General features: G+C 42.2%; 1 protein-coding gene across 1 annotated transcript in view; it reads right to left on the reverse strand.

Moving 5' to 3' along the window:
- Nucleotides 1–17,026, reverse strand: part of NSMAF (neutral sphingomyelinase activation associated factor) — a 66,344-nt gene that overhangs the window by 18,221 nt on the left and 31,097 nt on the right. The window contains 8 exon segments of the mRNA XM_005215445.5: nt 885–1,061; nt 3,131–3,239; nt 5,170–5,241; nt 7,879–8,008; nt 13,465–13,517; nt 13,621–13,668; nt 13,952–14,023; nt 16,819–16,869. Coding sequence (XP_005215502.2) covers nt 885–1,061; nt 3,131–3,239; nt 5,170–5,241; nt 7,879–8,008; nt 13,465–13,517; nt 13,621–13,668; nt 13,952–14,023; nt 16,819–16,869 — 712 coding nt within the window.

The following is a 17,026-nucleotide window of genomic DNA, read 5'->3' on the forward strand; positions in this document are numbered from 1 at the left end:
AATGACAGCAAAAAAAAGTAAACAAATTTCAAAGCCCATTATTCTATCAAAATTTATTTTTTAGGTTTGAGTTACTGTGAATATTATCCTATGATAATAGCATAATTGGAGAACTGGGGACCTGAAAATTATCAGATAAATAATATTCCTAGAAAAGCTGTCACCTCTTTCAAGTAAAAGGGAGCAATCAGTGAACTGTCAAAAGTAATTAAATCTTCACAATATCTAATTTTAAGCCATTATAAAATTACTATGCAATCACAATAATTTTGGTAAAATAATTTGAGAGAAAGAAATATACTCTCTCAGTAATGTGATTATTGATGATTCTTATTTCCTTGAGTATTTCAGTACTTTCTAAGTGCTCTACATGAGTTTGAGTAAACTCTGGGAGTTGGTGATGGACAGGGAGGCCTGGCGTGCTGCAGTCCATGGGGCTGCAAAGAGTCAGACACTACTGAGCTACTGAACTGAACTAAGTGCTCTATAATAGTTATTACTTTTGATAATTACATTTTTGAATATGAATTGACATTTAATATGATAACCTGAGATGCGATTTTCCAAGTAAACTCTTCAGTATTTGAAAACAATACTTGTTGGTAATTATGGTAACACTGGCTAAAGATCACATGCGGGTTTTCTGGGTATGGCTTTCAAGACGTATGTGAGTAGTTTCTTTAGGATTAAAAAAAATTCAGAGACAGTAGAGAGAACCCACAGAACACACGTAATTCACGTAACACGTGTTATCCAGCATCACGGCGCAGAAACTGGCCACCTAGAGTCACGAGATGGAATGGGTTTTATTCTGCTCACGAATCACAACGTGGTCCTAGGACGGAGCGAGCTCTTTGCTCTGAAAGCCCGGCCCGCGCACGCACCCAGCTCGGAGCTGCTGTAGTCGCCGATGACCCAGGGGAACACGGGGTACTGTGAGAGGTCGCTGCAGCTGCGGTCGGCCAGCGAGTTGAGGTGCAGCAGATACTGGTAGTTGGACAGGAGGCCGCGCTGCCACTGCAGCGTGTAGCCCTCGGCCGTGCGCTCCGGCACGTGGTGCTCTGCGGGGACAGGGGGACAGGCCGGGTCACACCACGCTCAGTGCACGCAGGCCACGGCCACTCAGCAAGTGACGTTCCTACAGGGGCTTGCAGTGTAGACCCTTCAACCCACTGTTGAAAAGCACATTTCAAAAAAAGAAAAGTAGGCTAATCTGTTTTCACAAAAGAGTTGTCTGGTCAAGGATGAGCATCTCTAAGATCCAGGAGGGAAAATGATCAAATATGTGATATGAAACAACATATCTATGAGATATATGACAGGAAACATACTGTATCTATTAAATATATAAAACATCATATCTGTGAGAGATATGACATAGAATATCACATCTATAAAATATAGGATATAAAGCATCACATCTATTAAATAGATATGACATAAACATGAAAATATAAAGCAAATACATCAATATTACATGGCAACATATAATGTTTATCTGTAGTCTACAACATGTATTTACTAACAAAGAATTGTTCCCAATGTGCTTGAATTTCAATGTCTTTAAGAAGCCATTACCATTTGAAAAAGCTCATTTCCTCCATTTCCTACGAAATCAAAACAAAACCATCTTTTCTTTCTCTTTTAGATCTGGAAGACAGGCACACGGCTGATTTGTCAATGACTATGTATTATTTATGCAAGTGAGGAATACAGAAAAGAACAGAAACTGCTGAAGAAGAAATCAGGTGTCTGTCAGGAGGACGTGATTTCTCAACTAGAAGGCCCAGAGAGACCACCTGGAAATAACCTCAGAAAAGAAGGAAAACACAGATTGTGTGACACCAGTGAGAATCTTCCTGAGAAATGAGTCCATTTTTCTATTATGTTTAGAAAATTCTGCTTTCAATTTTTTATTGGCAGCATAAAACAACTTCCCTCATTTGCTGATTCAATATTTATTCTTAAATACTTTGCCAAGTTTCTTCTCTAGCTACCGGGAAAGGGCTTAAAAAAAAAAATCAGAACACTTATCCTCTGATTTTCCATTCTTAGAACATCACAGAGGAAGTCTGAACAATCTCAGGAATAAACTCGGAAAGGACACTTCACAGAAGCAGACTTTCTAGACCATGGTGGGTTTAAGATTTTAGGACTCACTATGAGAGTTGAGTTTTTTGTTGCAAGCTTGTTACAGTTAGAAAAATTAAATGAAAAAATTAAATTGGCAGGCAGGAGATAACAGTAAACCCGTAGCAAAGCTATAGTTATGGACTGAGTTAAACTGAATAGCTTAATGTGAGAATAAGCAAATATGAACTTTAGTAAAGTTCACTTATAAACTTTAAATTATGTTCTTCACGTGAAAACAAACAATTCCTCCTTGAGAGAAAATTTCTTTTCTAAGGAATTAACTCACTACTTCATAAATGGGTTCACTGCACACTGGAACAGCAAACAAAACTGAGATGGTATTAATAAAATTCCAACATGTACTTAACGCATCCCATTCTAGTCATCTGACAACTTTGAAACCAAGAATAACTTAATTCAACCATACAACTTAATATGTTTGTGCTCAAAAAAAAAGGAAAATACAGGTGTCCTCTCTGACAAAAGTGGGAAGATTCACATTTCCCATGGAAGACTGAGCAAGTAGTAGTTAGGAGCAAACTGCGCTCCAGGGTACCATAAGAGCATCGCAGGCTCACGTGTTCCTTTTTTACCGTCTCCCAGTTTTGTGACTAGGACCACAATTAATGATCACAAACACATGACTGCATACCCCACTGTCTCACATGAGGAAACCCAGTCCTGGCATTCATAAACCAACGGAAGACAGGACTGGACATAAAAAATGACCACGTGTATTCTTTATAATCCATTCAACTTGGGTGTCGTTAAGATACAGAAAAGGCTCACCAAGGGTTTTTTAAAAAACCGAATTTGAGTGAACTATTACCAAATTTCATTTATATTTCCCTTTGTTTTTAAAATGCCACTCTGCTAATGATGGTTACCGATGAGAACAGATAAAGGGGACCCTGGAGAGGTGACAGTGGACACAGCGACTGTTCCACTGCTGAACCACCCCCACGTGAACAGATACAAGGACGGGTGGGCACCAAACCTAGATACGTAGCGATGTAAAAGTAGAGGTCGTCTCGGTCCTGACGTTCATAGAACTTCAGGTAGATGTCGGAACACAGGTCATCTTCTGTGCAAAACACTTCCAAGCCCTACAAATCCAGGGAGGATAGAACAAAGGACACCTCAGTGTGAGGGACTCAAGTACAAAAGCCTTTCAATTCAACACTTGCATTTTTTTATTTGTAGGTCTTGTGTGCATATTCCCCAGCTCTTCATCTAATTTATATAACATGAGAACAAGACATGTATTTCAGCTAAACTTTATAAAATCGCTTTTAGTGCTGAGTATTTTTATTGGTCATCACATTTGTGAATTTGTGCTGAATCAAAATTGGCAACTTGTGTCTTCACATATGTTTTTCAAACACAAATGCTTAGCTTTCCTTTATAAATTCAATCATAATTCTGATTTTTATATTTAGAACTCTCAGGCATACTTTTTATACTTTTAAGTACATTTTTATGTATATGTAGCATTTTTATATCTAAATATATGTAGCATTTTTGTATATTAAAAATTATATACTTTTCTGATTAGGTTTTTGAGATTTGTGTATGTTGATTTATACATGGTTGGTTTTAATGACTATGTAATATTTCACTGAATGAATATAATTCACTTTGTGTGCTCTGCCGTATCTGATTCTTTGTATTCCCATGGACTGTAGCCCACCAGGCTCCTCTGTTAATGGAATTTTCCAGGCAAGAATACCGGAATGGGTTGCCATTTCCTTCTCTAGGAGATCTTCCCAACCCAGGGATCGAACCTGTCTCTCTTGCATATCTTGCATTGGCAGACAGATACTTTACCACAAGTGCCACATGGAAACATCAATTACTTGAGTGATCCTCTTATTGATGAAAAACTAATTCAACCATAACTATTTCAATTTAACAAATTGATAATTGAACTCATTCAAATAGGAGCTTGCAATTATTCTTAAGAAAACTGTTGAGCTGTATAGATGACGTGTTGGTGAGGCCAAGACAGGACAGTAACAGAAAGGATGAAAACAGAGCATTGTCTGTCCTAGGTTCAAATACAGGCTTTCACATTACTAGTTAACTCCTGGAGTCTCAATTTCTTTGTAAAATAGGGTATCTTGTAACCTCAGAGCGGCTGTGCTGGTGAACAGATATTGTACATAAACTGCCCAGTACACACAAAGTACTTAATCAATGCCAATTCTTCTCTCTTTATGACTATATTTCTGTATTTTTAACAGCATCTGTTTCCCTAATCCTCTACTGGTACTGAAAATGGAGAATCACTTCTATGTAAGAGAGGCAGGAAAACAGTTAAATTTAATAAAGGTAAAACACCAAAACAAGCTGCTTTAATATCCACAATGCTTTTGTAATGCCACCAACTCACTGGTTCATCTTCAAAGGAGAACAAATACATTGATACTGACATCGAAATGACAAGCCCTGGAGTCCCACCCTTTGTGGGGACTGGTTTCTAGATTATAAGTGTGTGACTCACAGGAGGGTGGACTTGGGCTTATCCCTGAGATAAGAGGCATGGCAGGCAGGACAGCCCTGGTGGTTGAAATGGTTACCTTATCCGTTTCTCCCTCTCCCCAGGCCTGGAGGCAGAGGTAATCGAAGTCCACAGTGACTGTGCTACAGTTCCACTGAGGGCTGGCTCTGTAAGAACTTCTAAGCTCTGCCTGGAGACCTTGCTGGGCTGCAACAGGGTGGCGGCAAGGAGCCCTGGGCCGGTTCTGCATGTACAAACCCAGAGCCCTGAGCACTTACTTGGGAGGCAGAAACCCAGGGTGTTCGAGTCCTCTTGCTCTGGGAGCCAAGAACATGTTCCCCGCAGCCCTGCCACCTACCAAAAGAGCTGCTCCTTTAAAAACTGCCAGCTTACCCAGAAGAAGGAGCCCTGAGACTCAGAGCCCATCTGCTTACAACACAACATGCGGGCACCTTCCAGAGTGGCCCCGGGGGCTTTAAGTCAATGAACCACTGACCAACCCGGAGACAAGACGCCCATCCTCCAGGGGAACTCACCAGAGGCATGAGGCCGTGTCTCCTCTTGTAAATGCGGCGGATGTCCTGGAGCATTATCTGGACCACGGGTTTCTTTAAAAGTAGAGAGAGAGAGAGAGAGGATGAGCTGGTTGGATGGTATCACCGACTCAACGGACATGAGTCTGAGCAAACTCTGGGAGATGGTGAAGGACAGGGAAGCCTGGCATGCTGCAGTCCATGGGGTCACAAAGAGTCGGACACGACTGAACAACAAAAGGGAGAAGATCTCAAACTGCAACATTCTGACGCAATTAGAAGCTCCCCTTCGGTATCAGAAAGGGAAAGATGAGCCCATCTTAACTTCCCAACAGGTCACAAGTGAACGGCTAGAAAGGGGGCTCTTAGGACAGGGCACACCCCACTATGTGCCAGCCTGCCCTTTCCACTAGCTCTGTGAGCGTGGACATGTCCCTCTACTCACTCCGCTTTGGCTACTCAACTTCTCAGAATGATAATGCACCCATCTTTAAGATTTTTTTTTTTTGATGTGGGCCATTTTTAAAGTCTTTATTGAATTTGTTACGATACTGCAGAAGCAGTTTTACATTTCAGTTTTTTGGCCGCGAGGCATATAGGATCTTACAGCTCCCCGACCAGAGAGTGAACCTGTACGCTCTGCATTGGAAGCTGACGTCTCAACCACTGGACCACCAGGGGATCCCTAGGCATCTACCTTTCAGGTTTTTGGAAAGCTGTTCAGTGATAAAGAGCATTAAAGGATTGGTGTGTACAACCTCACAGGAATTTTGCTTTTTATAGACCTATAGTTTGCTCAGAAACTAATATGCATCTTTTTTAGAGCCCTGTCTTTTGTCTCCTTAAACTACAGTGGTGCTGTTCAGGCGTTAAGCCATGTCCGACTCTGCGACCCTATGGACTGTACCCTGCCAAGCATCTATGTCCATGGGATTTTCCAGGCAAGAACACCGGAGGGGGTTGCCATTTCTTCCTTCAGGGGCTCTGCCTGACCCAGGGGTCGAACCCGCGTCTCCTACACTAGCAGGGCAGGTTGTTTACAACTGAGCCACCAGGGAAGCCCAAACCTCAGTGTAATAAAGCTCATAAACTACAGTAAAAACTAGAGCCTCTATACTTTATGAAAGAAATTTTCTTGCTTCTCTGGAGTCTTGAAATGCTAGTAAGAGGGGAACAGGTTACAAAAGGCTACAGGTCCACCCTCCTCCCCACATGAGAGGGAGGAGGAGCCCACAGAGGCAGGGTATGCAGCGGTGGAAGCTGCAAGAAGACCGGCCAAGGCCCCCAGCCCAGACACCTGGGACCCTGAAGCTATGGCACATACTCAGATATTTTTGGAGAAGTACCGACTCAAGCCACAGCAACTGTGGTGGCCCATACAATTTATCACGCCACACGGAAGGCCAGTTCTCTGTCCACTGGAGGGCCCGGTGGGTGTGCTGCACCACCTGGTGGACAGACTCATTATAGCACCACGTAGAAAAGGGCTTCCCTGGGGGCTCAGACGGTAAAGGATCTGCCTGCAATGTGGGAGACCTGGGTTCAATCCCTGGGTTGAGAAGATCCCCTGGAGGAGGGTGGCAATCCACTCCAGTATTCTTGCCTGGAGAATCCTCATGATGGGCTACAGTCCATGGGGTTGCAAAGAGTTGGATGCAACTGAGCGACTAAGCACAGCACAGAAAAGGATATATTTGCGTTTCAGTGAGTGTGTGTGGGTGAGTGTGTGTGTGTGGGTGTGTGTGTGTGGTGTGCTCAGTTGCATCTGACTCTTTGCGACCCCATGGACTGTAGCCCACCAGGCTCCTCTGTCCATGGGAATAATACTGGAGTGGGTTGCCATTTCCTTCTCCAGGGGATCTTCCCAACCCAGGGATGGAACCTGTGTCTATCACATCTCCTGCATTAGCAGGTGGATTCTTTACCTCTAGCAACACCAGGGAAGCACATACAATGACTGACCAACTGGGAGAACTTCTTCCATGGCAGAAAACACTCCTGTTCTTAAAGCTGCCGGCCAAAAGGACCAACGCACAAGCAGAGTATTGGGATTTCTGCTCTTTCAATGAACCGCTCTGAAAAGGGGCCAGATCTAGATAAAGCCTCTAATCTTAACAAGGTTTAGTGTAGAAATCTGAGTCTCTACTGTCTGGCCAAGTGAGTCTACAGGCATCGTGGAAGAGAAGCCTGCTTCCAGCACCACCCCTGCAGCTGCCCAGTGACAGCATCTCAGCACGCACCTCTGCGCCGCCGGAGAGGACCACTTTCTACCACTTCTCTGGGCAAGACTCAGACCTACTGATTGTGTTTATAATTAAGGAATAACGAGAAATACGACTCAGGGGTACAGATAAGCAGGTACACGGGAAACATCCATTTTCCTTAACCTTAGTAGATTTCACTGCTCACTTGCATGAGTGCAGAAGGTATAAATCTCTAAGGACCCTTTACTAAAATCGGGAGGGGTGGGGTTTCTTCTCGCATCGCTGACAGCAAGTGACCCCGAAGTCACAGAAAACAAGTTAGGGGAGGTCAAATGTCAAGGTCACACGGGGAGCCTGTTAAATACCAGATGCTGGATGAGCAGGGGCGGTCATTCTGACTCTCACCAAAATGTGAGAACACAGTAAGGTCAAGTTCAGAGAATGAAAAGTTCACAGAAGACGAAAACTGCAGTGCAAAGGAGCTCTCCCTGGCCCGCAGTCCGCTTACCGGGTACCCGTTGAGAGGCTGGAAATATAGGGTGGTGTCAGTGACGCAGGCGTGGCCAGGGTTCGTCACCAGAGGTGTCACCATTTCTGCTTTGCATTCCATGTGCAGCTTTTCAGAAACACTTTGGAACCTGAGGATACGTTTTCCAGCAAAAGCAAGAAAAATCAGAAATCAATCTACTTTCTAGGCTTAACTTTATCTGAGGGAGCTCCAGGGTGACTCTGCAGAACAGGTATCTAAACACAACACTTAATATAAGAAAAGCGGTGACGTAAGCTAGTCGCCTAAATAAAACTGCCTTTCTTTTAATGGGTACAATGAGTACTTGATTTTGAAAAAATAGATGAGGTTATGTATCACAGAAGAGAAGACAGACAAGTGAAAAAACTTGTCAAACAGGCACAAGAAGAAACAGACAACCTAAGTAGTCTTACGTCGAGTGAATAAATTGAATAAGAACACTTCAGGCCTGTATGGCTTTACCAATAAATTCTACTAAAAATTTAAGGAAGAAATACAATCCTGCACACATTCTTTTGGCAAACAGAGACTAAAGGCATTTCTAAACTCATGTTATATGGCAAGCATAACCCTGATAGCAAAACCTCACAAATACACTAAGATTTACAGAGCAATATCCATGAACAGAGATGTAAAATCCTTTACAGCCACAACTACTGAAGCTCATGTACCCTACCAGAGCCAACCCGGGCTTCCCAACAAGGGAAGCCACCACAACGAGAAGCTGTGCCCCGAGATGAAGAGTAGATGCCGCTCGCCACAACCAGAGGAAGTCTGAGCGCAGCAACAGAGACCCGGCACGGCCAAAAAGAAAAAGGAATTTAAAAAGTCCTTTATGAAATGCTAGCAAAGAAAATCCAGTAATACGTAAACAAAAAAAGCAATACATCATAAGCAAGTTGGATTCACCCCACGAATACAAGGTTGTTTTAACAATGAAAAACCAATCAACATAATTCATACTATCAACAGAATGAAAGAAAAAAGATGATCTCAATAAACGCACAAGAAGCACTTCACAAAATTCTACATTCATTTTTGAGAATACTCTCAGCAAACCACACATAATAAGAAACTTCCTCATCCTGATTAAAGGACAGCTATGAAAACCTACAGCTGGCATTCTTTCGCGGTGAAACATTACACCTCTTTCCTGTAATACCAAGAACAAGGCAAGAATGTCTGCTCTCACCACATCTGTTAATCAAACTGTGCAATGAGGCGAGAAGTAGAAATAAAAGCCTTAAGAATTTCTGTGAAACTGTCATTATTCACAGATTAAACAATAATGGACAGATGAAACACTATAGAATCTACAAAAAACCCCCCCAAAACAGATGGCTTTACCAGCAAATTCTGTAACATTTTCAAAGGTAGTATAAGACACACATCTCACAAAAAGGTAGCAATAAAACAGAATATTACAAACTAATCTCATTTATACACATAAGGTTCTAGCCAAAGCCAACTAATAGTAAATTTTGAATTTGGAAAAGCCATAGGATACAAGGTCATTGTTTAAAAAAAAATGAAAAAAAAAAACAACCCTATTTTCTATATACCGTAAAAAATGATTGGAAAATAAAATTTTGATAGCATCAAAATCTAGGATTATGCTCAAAAGACAGCAGCATCCACATACTATAATATAAACATATTATATATATATAGTATTAGTATTAGTCGCTCAGTCATGTCTGACTTTTTGCGACCCCATGGACTGTAGCCCGCCAGGCTCCTCTGTCCATGGGATTCTCTAGGCAAAAATACTGGAGTGGGTTGCCATTTCTCCTCCAGGGGACCTTCCCAACTGTACATAAAGGAGACTTCATTAATGTGCATTAGAGGATACCCCAGGTTAACCTGTTATAGAAAACTGTCTTTTAAGTCTTTAAATTCTATACCAATTCTATACCTCTGGTTGGCAGATTGTTTCTTTATTTAGGTTTTAAGGTGAATGACCTGGGGCTATTTGTTTCCATCAACCTGACTGCAAATCTAAAGGCACAGTTGAAATGTCTATTTTTCTTGCCATCCTCAGAAGAGACTGCTGCAGATCTACTCTATGATTCTCATTCTTTTCAGCTTACAATACAAATAGCTTATTATTTTTTGCAACCTATGTCTTATAATAAAGCAGTGATGAAAAATTAAATAGAAGAATGTTCAGTTGCCATATAGGCTATGAAAATGATTTGCTGGTGATTTTTAAGCTTGATTCTAAATAGATTTATGAAGAATGGCACTTGGAAGATGTGGTTCAAATTTTGCTATTTAAGGTATCTTGAAATTATAGGCTCACTCTCCCTAAAATTTCAAAAAGTGTAGAGCTGAGGCTCTTAAGGGTATAGCAGTGATAAAAGCTTTCACAGTCATTTCTAAAAAGCAACACTTCATAGTTTTCTGTCTCCAATGGTTCTCTAATATACTTGTAGAAGGAAGGCAACAGAAAACCAAGAATAAAAATAGCTGAGCTCTCCACAATTGGGCTTCCTGCTTACTTTCCCTGTTCAAAGAAAAGAGGAGACACCATCTTGCAATAGAGGCTTCATAGGCAACTGGGCTTCTCCAGTGACAGTTGGCATTTGATGCCCCATATCTCTTGGTTCTTCTTGTTGCCAATGGTCGGCCTGGCAATGGTGGTGAAATGGGAGCAATTAATCTGTAGATGAGGGAGGGCTTCCTTTTAACAGTTGAAGGGTACTGTCTGGTACGATTCCAAAGACTTGTAGTGTTTTTAATGTGGGAATTTCTCCAAGTTCAAGTAAAGTTTCAGGTATTATGTCATAGCACCGACTGGGTGATAGGTGTTGGAGATAGTTGAGTTGATAAAATTCTGGAAAGCAGTCATTTTTCAGCATGACACTATCACTTAAGTCTAGGTGGACAAGATTGGGACATCTTCCAACTAAGGTAGAGACATCTGATCTCTGCAGGTTCTTTCGGTACCCGCTGAGATTCAGCTGGGTGATAGTCTCTGACACAAGCTGTATATAAACATATAACATGTATATATATAAAACATGTTATATATAAACATATAACAGTACAGGGAACTGGATGAGGAGAAAGAACTCTTTGTCCTGTCTTTACATCTTTCAATCTAAAATTAATCCCAAGTATTTTAACGAGGACATTTTGGGGTGTAAATGGGGAAACCTGACTATGGAGCCATGAGCTGCCTGGCATGCAGACTACTGCTGCGTGAGTATCGTGACAGTATGGAGGGCGGCAGAGATCTTCCTGTAACGGAGAAATGTTGAAGTAGTCTCGGGTGAAGTGTGAGGGAGTCTTGCAGTGTCATTTCAAATTGCTCAGGAAAAAGTTATACTCATATTTTAAATACATCATACCAACATACATATGCACATCAGCTGTACATGTATACCTATTTATATAACATATAGACATACGTGTGTTACGTACACACACACAGCAAGCAACAGTACGAGCATGCAAAGTGAAAGTGAAAGTGAAGTCGCTCAGTCGCGTCCGACTCTTTGCAACCCCATGGACTGTAGCCTACCAGGCTCCTCCCTCCATGGGATTCTCCAGGCAAGAGGACTGGAGTGGGATGCCATTTCCTTCTCCAGGGGATCTTCCTGACACAGGGATCGAACCCAGGTCTCCCGCATTCCAGGCAGATGCTTTAACCTCTGAGCCACTAGGGAAGCCCATGCAAGGACCAACGCAAATTACGCAAAATGTTGACAAATTAATACTTCGTGACTCACAGGGAATCTGTGTTCACTATTACCTTTTTGACTTGTGAGGATTTGAAATTTTTCAGAATGAACAGTAGGGAAAAAAAATATACTTCAATAAAAAAAAGTATTTCCTTGGAAGTATGATGAAAACTTATTTAGCAAAAGTTTATTTTCTTTCGTTTAGAGGAATTATATAATCCTGCAATATTTCACTTTATGTTGTAAATATTTCTCCCCCAAATTCTTCAGCCTAACACTCTGGAGACTGGAATAAGTTAAAACTTTCATGGTGAACCATTTTTAAAATTCATGTCATGCTGAAGCCCAGGATTAAAGTCTAAATTGCTACTTAGAAAAATTATCCATTCTAAGTAGGTCAAAAGAAGCTAATTCTTATTATATAATTCTTATTCTTTTCCTTTCTAAAATGAATGCTATACTTGCCCTTCTGCAACACATTTAACTGGAACATCCTACAAATACAAAAATGAAAAGTAATGCTATGTAGGTGAAACAGAGAAAGAACAAACATAACCATAGAAAAGACATTCTTGGCAAATGACTTTACCAGCAAACTCTCTAACATTTTTAAACATAGTGCAAGGCTCACAAATCTCATAAACGGAGCACTAAAACAGAGTATTACAAACTAATCTCATTTATACACATAAGCTTTCAGCCAAAGCCAACACGGAATAATCTATTCAACCAGTATGTTCTACTTTGTCCTACTTTGTTTTGCTAAGCTGCAAGGATACAGCAAAACACAAAAATCTAAAGTAAAAATGACATCTCATGACTAGAGACTGCAATAATCCATACCTGAGATTTTATACACATGAGACAATCTATACATATATATTAAGTAAATGGAATTGAACAAAGTTTAGCAGGGTTGCTAAAAACAAAATGAATACACAAAAATATACTTCATTCTACATGTCAACAATAAAGAGAAAATGACATATTTTAGGATACCATTTAAAACACCACTAAAATATGAAGTACTTGGAATAAATCTAGCACAAGAGAAGAAAGATCTTTACAAAGAAAATTGTAAAAAAAAAAAAAAAAAAAGACACTAAGGAAGACTTAAACAGAGTTTCACTGCAATCGGAGTAAAAATCCGAGTATACTTTTCTTCTGTGGAACTTGACAAGCTGATTCTAACTTGACGCAGGATGTGTAAGACCAAAACACTGAAGACATAAATTAGAAAGGAAATGCCATGCCAGATACTAAGACACAGTGATTAACACAGTGGTACTGCAGACGGAAACACAGACAAATAGCCCAGATCTACTTAACAGAAGGAAATCTACTTAAAATATGGGAAGAAACAAATCAGAGAACAGGTTAATATGAAAGTATAGTTACTTGCAGAAAATATATTGTATACTTAGAAAAGTGAATACTTTACCCTCTGGAGGAGTTTCAAACTCACAAGTGATATAAACAAGTAAGTTCTTTAGAAAGAAAGCATTTTAAAAGCGCATTCAGAAGAGTAGAGAAAAGGGGACTGCAGAAGGAAAGACTCGAGAGTGTAGGGGTGACGAGCTAAATGCCGTCACAGCAACCTGAGCAGTGGGGGCTGGTGGCCTGAACGGAGGCAGTAACGTTGAAAGGATAGAAGCTCACAGACTGGGAGGTTCTGGGGACACCATTCCCCAGGCCTTCAAGAGGCCAGGAGCCCCCGGACTCTGCCCTGGCATTGAGGCCGGGGCTGTTGCCCCAGGTCAGCAGCTTTGGGGCGAGGCAGACGCCAGCACCCATCATCGATGGCAGACACACTGAATGAGGCCTGAGATGACAACGCCGCTGCTTTCACCACCAGGAATCAAAATCATGGAAAACTTACCTGTTTTTGTCGAACGACGTCCTAGCCAAACGGGACTGCAAGATAGCAGTTATCTGTTAAGACAGAATCATTTAAAAAATATGGCTGTAAGTATCTGTAAGTGACACGTCAATGCAGGTTCATTCACAATAAAGATACAGGTCTTTAGAAACTCACCATGGCAGTTTGGTCCCCCAGTTTGTCCAGACAGGATGCTCTATGAAGCTACGAGTACAGAAATATACACGGATTTATTTCTCTCTCTGATGATAAGAAGATAGTTCCTTAGAAGCAATGAAACACAACCACCATTCTGTTACTCAGTAACAGCTAAGAGCCATTCTAAAACATCTATGACTTCTTCCTAATGTAGAGTTTTCAAGTTCAACACATTCAAGTAAATCTCATTCAGATTTATACCAGAGGTTATGGTTTTGGTGAGATGTATGAACATGAAATTTTTTTAAAAAAGTTTGCCAGTGAATATCTGAGAAGAGCTCTGACTTACTTGAAGCAGTGTCTCCACAACATCTTCCACTTTCCCTGAAACATCCAGCTCGAAGACATACTCCATCATGCCCTGAAAAAGAGGAAGATGAACTGAATCAGAGGAGAACAAGCACATCAGGACCTATCATTTTGAGAACATTTGCAACCCCTGCTGACAGGTGCAGGCAACTCCCTCAGCCCACTTGGGAGATCTACTTCTGTGTTTACTATTTCCTTCCTTCCACTGCCTTTGGGCTTAGTTTGCTCTTCTTTTTCTAGGTCCCTGAGGTATCTAATTAGGTTTTTTAATTTGAGATCTTCCTCTTTTCTTAAGGTAAGCGTTTAACACTCTAAACTTCCTTCTTAGGATTGCTTTTGCAGCATCCTAGGCGTGTAGGTATGTTTTCGTTTTGATCATCTTGAAGTATTTTTAAAATTTCCCTTTTTATTTCTTCTTGACCCACTGTTTGCCCAAGAAGGTTGTTTAATCTCCACATACGTATGAATCTTCCTGCTGCTATGGATTTCTGGTTTCACTCCACGGTGGCTGTTAAAGATACTTGGAATGACATCAGTCTTGTTAGACTTACTGACTTCTTTTGTGACCTGACGTGTGATCTGTCCTGGAGGATGTCCCCTGTGCCCGTGAGCCAGTGTGTCTTACTGTCCTTGGGCAGGATGTTCTGCATGTGTCTGTGAAGCCCATCTGGCTAGAGTACAGTCGAGTCCTGCTTCCCGAGTGATCGTCGGCCCGGATGACCTGCCTATTATTGAAGGTGGAACGTGGAAGCCTCCTCTGTTCAGTGCAGCTGTCAGTCTCTCCCTTCAGCCTGTCAGTGCCGGCTTCACACACTCACGTGCTCTGAGGCTGGGTGCACATACTGTTGTGACGGTTACTTTTTATGTGTCACAAACTGCACTCTTCTCTTCCCCACGAGGGTGAGTATGCTGGGCTGCATCTGCCTGTGTCTCTGGCTCAAAGTCTGGAGCAGCTGCACAAGCCCAGCTCTTTCCTGTTTTGGGAGGAGGGTCCCCAGACATCTAGAGCATTATGGGTCCTGTCAGAGCTCCAGGACAGGTGAGAAGATGGGGACTGGGCATTCCCTCCAATCACGTGCACTGTTCCAGGGGAGGGACTATGGTGAGACGATGCTCCAACATTCCTACACCTTCAGTGTGGCTCACTTCACTCTCACCTGGGCACAGGGCACTCTGAACCGGTTTCTGGATTTCTCACGAAGGGAATTCATCCATGTACTGTTTCTGAACCAGTCTCCCCATCAGAGGAATAAGGGTTTTCCCAGTCTATCATCTCTCATCACCATCGTCAATGTCATCATGCCCCCCTTTAAACCTGAGAATCCTCTGGTGTCCTAATTCACACTGGAACAAAAGAGCTTTTCTTTGCTTCAGACAACCTGACCCACTTCCTTTGACGTCACTTTTCAGCAGATTTGTACCTTGATTAGGCGTCAGGAGAACCTCTGCAGTGAGGGTGCAATGACCCGTGGTTCTCAGCTTGGAGGGGGATGGTCCTGCCACCCCTGCAGGGCATTTGTCAACATGTGGAGGCGCCACACAACAACAGGGGACAGTGTGTGTGGGGGGTAGCACTCAGTGGGTGGAGCAGCCTGTAACGTGAGGGACAGCCCCTCACAGTGAAGAAGCAACCTTCCCAGATGCCAACGGCACTGCCTGTGAGTAACAAGCGCTCAGGACTCACTGCTCCTGACTGACCGGCGTGCACAGGTGCTTCCTGCACATAAAACCTGGAGGTGGCTACTGGGGGCCAGTTGTCCCAGCTGCTGCCGAGGACTCGCATGCCAGGCCAGCCTGTGACCAGGACTGCCATCTAGCCAGCAGCAGTCTGCTCAGACGTGGGGCTTTTCCTAATTCAGAGGAGTCATGACAGGAGCATTAGGCCCATCTCTAGGTCCTATAAGGTCTCCTCTGCTACATGCTACATGTAGACTACATGCTAAACTGCAGCATGGGTGTGTGCTCAGTCTCCTCTGTTCATAGTATTCTCCAGGCAAGAATACTGGAGTGGGTTGCCATTTCCTCCTTCAGGGGATATTCCTTGCCCAGGGATTGAACCTACGTCTCCTGCCTTGGCAGGCGGGTTCTTTACCACTGAGCCACTTGGGAAGCCACAACATTAAGTAAAGCACAGAGTGGTTGCATGTGATGTCTAGTGACGAGTCCTGTGTTCATGGTCCTTCAGAGCTTCTACCCAATCAGGAGAACTTATACACTTGTTGCTGCTGCTGTTAAGTCGCTTCAGTGATGTTCGACTGTGTGTGACCCCATAGATGGCAGCCCCCCAGGCTCCCCTGTCCCTGGGATTCTCCAGGCAAGAACACTGGAGTGGGTTGCCATTTCCTTCTCCAATGCATGAAAGTGAAAAGTGAAAGTCAAGTCACTCAGTCGTGTCCGACTCCTAGCGACCCCATGGACTGCAGCCTACCAGGCTCCTCTGTCCATGGGATTTTCCAGGCAAGAGTACTGGAGTGGGCTGCCATTGCCTTCTCCTGAGCTCTTAAATAAGGGTATTTTATAACGTATAAGTATTTCTGTAACATTTAAAAGAAGTCCTCAGTGATTCCCATTAAATATGATGCATCTTCTGATTTCAATTTTTAACCTAATAATTTAAGCCTTTTCCCCCACTAATAGACCCACTTATTTTTAAGCTAAAAAGTTAACTGAAATCTTTTGAACTGAAGTCTGTGGCTCCCTTGGATAATTTTGTTATAACTGCTAAGTAACAAGCCTTTAAATACCTGTTATCATTATACTCCATCAAAGAAGTTAACGCAGACACAGAACCTTATTGCTCAAAATCACTATGGAAATTGTTGGGGATGAAGGAAAAACCTTACTTACCCTTTCTATTTTATATGGTGCAACAATGTTGTGTTCTTTAATGAAATACACCTGAAAAAGACAAATAAATAGTTGTAAAATAATTAAACGTTGTCAGTGATGAGCTGATGGATGTTACGAATCAAATTTAAATCATTGTTATTTAACCTCTATTTCCAAAAGCATTTGCATTAATGTTAGTATGGCTTTAAAGTTCTGATGTTAAAAT

This window comes from Bos taurus, chromosome 14 (assembly GCF_002263795.3).
Source record: "Bos taurus isolate L1 Dominette 01449 registration number 42190680 breed Hereford chromosome 14, ARS-UCD2.0, whole genome shotgun sequence".
Taxonomy (NCBI): domain Eukaryota; kingdom Metazoa; phylum Chordata; class Mammalia; order Artiodactyla; family Bovidae; genus Bos; species Bos taurus.